General features: G+C 44.2%; 1 protein-coding gene across 3 annotated transcripts; it reads left to right on the forward strand.

The window, feature by feature from the left end:
- The first annotated feature begins 3,661 nt into the window (after positions 1-3,661).
- Positions 3,662-7,670, forward strand: LOC126397617 (uncharacterized). Of its 3 annotated transcripts, XM_050056527.1 has the most exons (7): positions 3,662-4,555; positions 4,734-4,840; positions 4,959-5,261; positions 5,721-5,884; positions 6,088-6,231; positions 6,710-7,011; positions 7,134-7,670. In XM_050056527.1, exons 3-6 carry the CDS (start codon positions 5,060-5,062, stop codon positions 6,812-6,814), a joined length of 615 nt encoding a protein of 204 aa, XP_049912484.1. In that variant the 5' UTR covers positions 3,662-4,555; positions 4,734-4,840; positions 4,959-5,059; the 3' UTR covers positions 6,815-7,011; positions 7,134-7,670. The 3 variants fall into 3 exon arrangements, with proteins under 3 accessions (XP_049912484.1, XP_049912482.1, XP_049912485.1); XM_050056525.1 differs by having other exon boundaries at positions 4,734-5,261; XM_050056528.1 differs by lacking the exons at positions 3,662-4,555; positions 4,734-4,840 and having other exon boundaries at positions 5,149-5,284.
- Positions 7,671-8,417: the final 747 nt, after the last annotated feature.

An 8,417-nucleotide genomic window follows, 5' to 3' on the forward strand; every position in this document is an offset into this window, starting at 1 on the left:
TTGGCTGTGATTTTTTTTTTTTTTTTTTTTTTTTTATTTTTTTTTAATTGAAAGCCTCCTTCAAATAGTAGCCTGCCCCTATTTGTAGCCTGGTCCCAAACTATTATTTTGTTAATAGTAGCCCCGGCTACTATTTGAGGAAATCTGTATGTATGTAACATACAGTCACTGGCCACTTTGTGTACACCTGTGTAATCTAATGCAATCCAGTAAAACGACTATACCATGATTTTTTCCCTGAAGCTTATAAATTTTCGGTTATTGTTGACATCGTCTAGAAAGTGGTGACTCTACTTTGTTTATTATTGAGGTCATAGTGAATGGTGGTGGTGTACTGAGGTGGCCTCCTAATTTTGTCTAATTGAGGAGGACAAAATATTAGGAACACTTTTAAATATATTGCACTCCAGTACACCAACACCACCCACTACGACCTCAATAATAAAGTAGAATAATCACCTTTCTGACAAAAGCTGAAAAAGTAAAAGCTTTGTAAACATAGAATGTGTGGCAGAGCTGTTGTATTGACTTGTATTAGATTGCACAAGTGTACCTAATAAAGTGGCCAGTAAGCCCCACATTTACACCACCAATCCATGCCTGCTCTGGGTCTCCGCGCAGCCCCTGGTTGTTCAACAGCCTCAGCCCCTGAGACCATGCTGATCAAAAGTTATTTAAAGCTTTTCCCTATGTCAAGGGGTTTGGCTACTATGACGTTGCCCTCGCCACCAAATATGTTTGGCTTTTTGATGGCTTCAGCGACATCATATTCACATGAAATTGATACACAGGGCAAAAATGGCGAGCTCATACATCTGATAGGGGCGTCGCCCATGGGGGATGACAAAATACCTCTATAGCGCCCCTTGAAATTTTCAACATACCCTTCCCATAGGGGTTTTTTTGGAGTAGGAAGATGAAACGTCACACCACGTCAGGGTTAACTTACTCTGAGTTTACACATAGCCGCTTCAGTGATGCGCGATGCTGCCCCCCCCGGCGTTGACGCAGGAGAGCGAGGGCCCGGTCACAGCTGCTTGCAGCTTTAATTAGGGCCCGAGCGACGACGAAGTTGTCCGTAGGACCCTATTGAAATCGTGCTGTTTATTATTATTATTATTCCGACATTTCGTGTCCCAATTTCCGGCTGGATCCGAAATTCGATATTTTTGGGGGGTTGCACATGGTCACCACTAGGTGGCGCTGTAATCAAGGAAAGTGCGTTTTGGGTAATAACTCCCATATACTTTGTGGCACATTCAAAAACCTTATATCCCCGCGTTCAGTCAATTTTGCTGAATCTCGTGATATAGGCCACGCCCATTTCCGCGTACCGTTTTTTTTTCGCAAATTCGCAAAATGTCGCAAACCTACTTTTTCGAACTCCTCCCAGGCAATTTCACCGATTTGCACGAAACTTTGCACACAGCATCTGTGGAGTCTCCTGACAAAAAGTTATTAAAAGAATTTTGATATTCCAAAGAATACTTAAGTTATTACATAGCAACTTCCTGCAGATTTAGTACAAAACAGGAAGTGTTGCATATCTCCACATTGGTGTGTCCGAATGACATGAAACTCAGTTTACTACTTCTTGATGAGGCCCTGAGGCTCAGTGCAAAATTTCGGGTGATGACCACAAGGTAGCGCTCGTTAAATTGAAGTATTTTATATCTCAACATCTGTTGGGCGGATTAACACGAAACTTGGTATAATTATTGTCAATGCCCTACTGAGGATATCTGACGACGGACTTACCAATCTGCCACTCGGTGGCGCTCTGGTGGCCGTCTAATTTAATATTTGGCACTGTGCCAACACCATAACACTCATGGAAATAAAATTGATAGGGGTGGTATAGACTGGCCCCTGTAACTCGCACACCAAAAATGACCAGCAGGTGGCACTATTTTCAATGCAAAAGCGTTTTTGGCTAATAACTCCCACATAATATGTCGCACATTGTTAAACCTTCTATTTACGTCTTCTCTGAATTGAGCTGAATTGTGTGGTGTAAGCCACGCCCACTTTTGCGGTAACTTTCCATTCGCTAAATCGCAAAAAGAATTTTGATAGTCCAAAAAATGCCCAAAATATAAAACAACAAATTCCTGCACATTATTTTCAAAACAGACAGTGTTTCATATCTTGACCAAATACAGTCGGATTACCACAATACTTGCGCTAATTGTGTTCCATGGCCTGATGAGGGTTTGTGCAAAATTCGGTGCAAATCGGCCAATAGGTGGCGCTCTGATGGCAGTCTAATTAGTGTGAATGGAAGTAAATTGGAAAATCTTCAAATCCTCCTCAAAACTCATCGACTTTCAACCTCTTCTTGTCCCTCGTACTTTGAGCTAGAGACAACATGTCAACTTTGAAAGAGTCAGAAGACCTTGAACTATTGGGCATGTATTCAGCTTCTACTTTTTGGAAAAATACATACGTGGGTTCGGTGCCTACCTGTATACTGGAAATGTAAGTAAGAGATAACTTTGATTTTTTTATTTATTACAGCTGACAAGACATCTAGGTGCACGCCCCCCGACGGCAGCATGCCCCGACGCGCGTGCACTGCGAGGGCCCGTTCATCGCTGCTTGCAGCTTTAAATAGGGCCCGAGCGATGACGAAGTCGTGCAAGGACCCTGTTGTAATCGCGCTGTTTATTATTAGGGCCTGAGCGACGACGATGTCGTCCAAGGACCCTATTGAAATCGCGCTGTTTATTATCATTATTATTATTATTATTATTATTTTTCTTGCGACATTTCGTGTCCCAATTTCGCCCCTTTCCCAAATTTCAAAATGCTTCTAACTTTCCACATTCATCCGGCCACATCCGAAATTCGATATTTTTGGGCGGTTGCACATGGTCGGCGCGAAATGCCGAAATAGCGCCCCCTACAAATTTTCAAAATACCCTCCCCTTTGGGGTTAGTTTGTCCTAGGCAAACGAAATTTAGTACACACATGTATCATACCCAGGCGCACAAAAAAGTCTCAAACGTCATGGTAAAATCCCAACAGGAAGTCGGCCATTTTGTTTTGAATTTTTTCGTTACAGCGATTTCCACAACTTACATTTGAACGAACTTGTCCTAGGGATTTCGTCCGATCGACTTCAAAGTTGGTACAGATCATCCTGAGAACATGCTGATCAAAAGTTATTAAAAGCTTTTCTCTATGTCAAGGGGCGTGGCCGCTAGGGCGTGACAAATTTTGGCGACTTTTCGTTTTCTTGCCATCGAATTTCGAACGGCTCTCCCGCCCACATACTTGATCTCAGCAGCTTCAAACTTGCTGGACATGATGATGGCTCCGCCCTGAACGCCCCGATATGTTAATATCCCACCTTACTCATAGCGCCCCCCGGTGGTAACAGGAAGTGACCAGTTTTTACTTTAACATGTACTAATGCCACAAACTTGACTGCATCAATTTCATTCCACTTGTAATCCATGCAGAACAAGTTGGTAAAGCTACCTTATAACAGGGTTCCCGCGGGGTCTTAAAAAGTCTTAAAAGCATTGAATTTATGAATTTGGAAATAATACCTTAAAAAGACTTGAAAAAGTCTTGAATTTTGATATCTGGGTCTTAAAAATTGTGTTGTATGTAACTTATCTGTATCGCATTTCTCATCAAGTTTCATTTGTCAACCACAATTATTTTGATCAAATAACTTAAATAAAGAGCCAATAATTGAGAACGCAACGCAGCCCCGGGGAAAATGCTGATTCACACTTCAGAACAGAAGGTGGCGGTAATGCACCAATAAGCTGGATGCCAACCGCCGTTAAAACTAAAGAAGAAGAAGAAAACCTCGCTCTAACAGCACCACAACACAAACACAGGGGAATATGGGGAAATGTAAATATAACGAAGCGTGGATGGATAAAATTTCTTTCCGTCATTGGTTAAAACCTGTGGTAGAGAACGTTTTTGAGGCTTACTGCACCGTGTGCAAGAAGAGGATTCAACTCGGAACAATGGGAGTGAAGGCGTTAGACTCTCATGCCAAATCGACCAAGCACATGAAGTATGTCCGAGGAAAGGAACAAACTCCTTCCATCACCGCCGGGTTCCCACCAGCTAGCCACCTAGCTGCTAGTGCTCTTGCAGCCCCTCCTGCTACGACCACAGCTAACGTTAACGTTAGAGTCGATCTACGCACGTCTTTCGGGTCCACGCCAACGCTGAAAGCAGAGGTGCTGTGGACTCTTCACACCATCGCCAAACACCAGTCCTACAATGGAAACGAGGGTATTTCAGAGCTTTTCAAGTGCATGTTCCCCGACTCCGACATCGCCAGCACCTTTACTTGTGGTGCCGACAAAACGGCTTACATAGCCAAGTTTGGGTTAGCCATTCACATCAAAGATGAACAAATCGCCGTTTGTTCTGATGTTTGATGAGAGCCTCAATGAGATTACGAAAACCAAGCAGCTGGATGTGCACGTCCGCTTCTGGGATGAGGGACAGGTTCATTCAAGATATCTGGGCTCCCAGTTTATGGGACACTCCACTGCACAGGACTTGCTGTCCCACCTCAAAGTAAGTCTAATCAATTTTTACTATAAATGTTTATCAGTTTATATATTGATAGACTCAAATTTTGTCCATAAGACTTATTTAGCAATGTTACATGACCAGTTAGGTACTTCCCTTAGCAATATGTGCTCATCCAGTCCTCTTATCTTGAGTAATCAAAACACAACCCTTTTTTTCTCAGGAATGCATGGACAAACTGGACCTCAGGGGCTTGGTGTCCCTCTCATTGGATGGGCCCAGTGTGAACTGGAAACTGTTCGATCTTTTCCAGAAAGAACAAGCTAAACAGTACGGAGATGAGGAGTTTATAATGCTATTACTAAACGTGTGTGAGTGAGTGTGTTTATGTGATCCACTGTTGTATTAATTTGGTTTCTAATATCAAGTTTTGCAATGAAACCCTCAGGTGTTCAGCTTGTTTGTGTGGGGAGCTGTGGCCTGCACACGCTACACAACACGTTCAAGTGTGGGTTCACTGCATGGCAGCTGGACAAGTTGCTTAGAGCAATGCACACATTGTTCCACAATGTGCCCGCCAGGAGAGAGGATTACATCACAGTAACAAAGTCCAGTGTGTTCCCCCTGTCCTTCTGTGCCCATCGTTGGGTGGAAAACCTACCTGTTGTCGAGAGAGCCCTTGTAGTCTGGCCATCACTGCTCCTGTACATGGAGGCTGTGAAAACGAAGAAACTCCCGAACCCTGGAACCGGTAGGCCCTTCTGCTGTGAATAGGTCTGTGACTGTGTCCTAACCCTGGTGGTGGTGGTGTGGCCTTGTCATAGTTTTTGTAATGTACAGCTAAGTTGAAATGTCCTGCCTCTCTCTGTCTGTCTTTGTCTCTCTCTCTGTCTTTTTCTCGCTCTCTGTCTCTGTCTCTCTCTCTCTCTCTGTCTTTCTCTCGCTCTCTGTCTCTGTCTTTCTCTCGCTCTCGCTCTCTGTCTCTGTCTTGCTCTCGCTCTCTGTCTTTCTCTCGCTCTCTGTCTCTCACTCTGTCTTTCTCTCGCTCTCGCTCTCTGTCTCGCTCTGTCTCTCTCTCTGTCTCTCTCTCTGTCTTTCTCTCGCTCTCTGTCTCTCACTGTCTTTCTCTCGCTCTCTGTCTCTGTCTCTCTCTCTCTCTCACTCTGTCTCTCTCTCTCTCTCTCTCTCTCTCTCTCTCTCTCTCTCTCAGCATCCTATGACACCGTTGAAGCAGCCATGAAGGATCCTCTCATATTGGCGAAACTGCAGTTCTACACGGCACTAGACAGGACCGTCACTCCTTTCCTGAAAAAATATCAAACGGATGAGCCTGTGCTGCCATTCCTCTCCAAGGACCTGACCGAGTTGATGATGGTAATAATTTACTGTATATTATATGGGCAACACTGCACATTATAATCACCACTGATTAGGCTCAATTGATATGTTTTTGACAATATGGGGTTTGTGGTAAGTATGTGTAAAAAATAATGGATAAATTGTGCATCATAATTAGACAATTTGATGTCAGTGATTAATGTGCTGCACCGGGCATTTTTGTGTTTGTCTGTTGACAGAGTCTACTCAGACGCTTCATCAAGAGAGAAGTCCTCCACGACATCACTGCCCTGCAGCTGACCAAACTGGATGTCACAGACAAGACCATCTGGCTCAGCCCACAAGACATCAGCATTGGTCTAAGTGCCGAGTCAGTCCTTAAGGTAGTGTGATGTTTTAAAAAGATCATTTTACAAATATGGTTAGGCTGCAACCAGGTCATTGTAGACATATTCTATTCATGGCTAATTTCCCCCTCTCTCCAGAGCATCAAAGGTGCAGAGCTCAGGGTGCTAGAGTTCAGGAGAGAGTGCATGCAGGGACTGTGTAGCATCATCAGGAAAGTGCAGGACAAGAGCCCCCTCAATTATTTGACTGTTAGGCAGATGGTGTGCCTGGATCCGTCAGTAATGTACAGAGACCCAGAAAGATGCAGGAAGCACATGAAAGGGCTGGTTCAGAGGTTTCTCCAGGACAAACAGCTAACCGATACGTCTGCGGGTAGTAATAAGAAAGGCAAATTGTAGGCTACACATTAATTTATCATCAATTTGATTGGCTGGCAATGCCCAATGAATGCCCAATAGCCCAATGATTTATCAATGTTTTTCTCTATTTTCTCTTTGATCTGTTTTGTTATAGGGGATGTCATTCTCCAACAGTTTGACAGTCTCCTGTCCTTGGAGAGCCGAAGTGAGGACTTCCTCTCCTTTCCTCCCATGCAGAAGAGGCTGGACCTCTTCCTGAGCAGTGTCCTCAGGGAGCCCTATCCCGAACTGTGGGCCTTCTGCAAGAAGCTACTCATCCTCTCCCACGGCCAAGCTACGGTTGAGAGAGGATTCTCTATCAACAAAGAGGTGGAGTTCGACAACATACAAGAGGACACTGTGGTCACATGGAGGCTGGTGTGTGATTACATCATGCAACATGGAGGTGTTACCCAGGTAAGAATGACCCCTGGCTGGACTAGAAATATGCTGTTGACATAGGAGTTGATAAACTCAAGAGGCCAACTATGTTGATTCTGTCACTGATTCTGGTTCTCTTTTCCCAACCCTATATCCAGGTTCCACTCACTAAAGAGCTACTGGCAAGTGTAGCAGCAGCCAGGGCCAGATATCGGGTCCATCTCGACACAGAGAGAAAGAAGAGGGAGGCAGAAGCCCAGGCTCTTAAGAGGAAGGGAGCGGAGGACCAACTTCAGGAGCTAAGGGGGAAAAGGAGACGCCTACAAGAGGTATCTGAGGGTCTGGCCAGGGATGTGGACAGGCTGGCAGAGGAGGCTGAGGGGAAGGCAGGGAGTAAGATGGCTGACCTAATCACAAGGTCCAACCTCCTGAGGAGAGGCCATAAGGAGAAGTTGGCGGAACTGGCTGTCCTTGACAAAGAGATTACTGCCAAGAGTGCAGAGCTTAGGAGTTGACTTTGTTTCTGATGTTCATTGTTTATTTTGTTAATAGCTGGTTGGGGAAGAGTCTCCCCTGTTCTATTCTGCAATGAGGTGACACCCCCTCATCTTTACACAACCACAGATTTTTTAATTTATTTTTTATTTTTATTTAACCTGTACAGGAGTGCTGTGGACTGCTATTTTGATGAATAAACGAATACTCTGAAATTCAAGGATTTCATTTTTCTTTGCCGGTAGGGCTGTGAAATAGGCCGAGAAATAGGTATTCATTTTTGATATAAATGGTCTTAAAAAGGTCTTAAAAAGACTTGAATTTGACTTGAAGAAACCTGTAGGAACCCTGTTATAAACGCTGTGAAGCTACGTCTAATGGTGTCCATGTGGCAGCGTGGCGACTATCAATCCCTAGCCACTAAATACGTTTGGCAATTTGATGGTTTCAACGACCTCATCTCCTCATGAAAATTGATACACAGGTCAAGAATAGCGAGTTCTTACATCTGACAGGGGCGTCGTCCATGGGGGAGACAAAATGCCTCTATAGCGCCCCCTTGAAATTTTCGAAAACCCCTTCCCATAGGGTTTTTTTTGGAGTTGGAACATGAAAATTGGTACACATGTGTATGTTGTCCAGATGCATATAAAAGTCTCTGGCACCAATGGTCTACTCCAAACAGGAAGTTGGCCATTTTGATTTTGACTTGTCCTTTTGGCGTGATTTTCACATGTTGTATTTCAACAAACTCGTCCTAGGGATTTCATCCAATCGACTTCAGTTTTTTACAGATCATCCAGACACCATGCTGATCAAAAGTTGTGCTCTGCATGTCTGTAGGTCAAAGGGCGTGGCTGCTATGGTGCTGCCATTTTTGATCCATCGCCATGCATATTCAAGCAGCTCTCTCTCCCACATAATTCATCCAAACTGCTTCAAAATTT

The sequence above is a fragment of the Epinephelus moara genome, chromosome 11 (assembly GCF_006386435.1).
Source record: "Epinephelus moara isolate mb chromosome 11, YSFRI_EMoa_1.0, whole genome shotgun sequence".
NCBI classification, from domain to species: Eukaryota; Metazoa; Chordata; class Actinopteri; order Perciformes; family Serranidae; genus Epinephelus; species Epinephelus moara.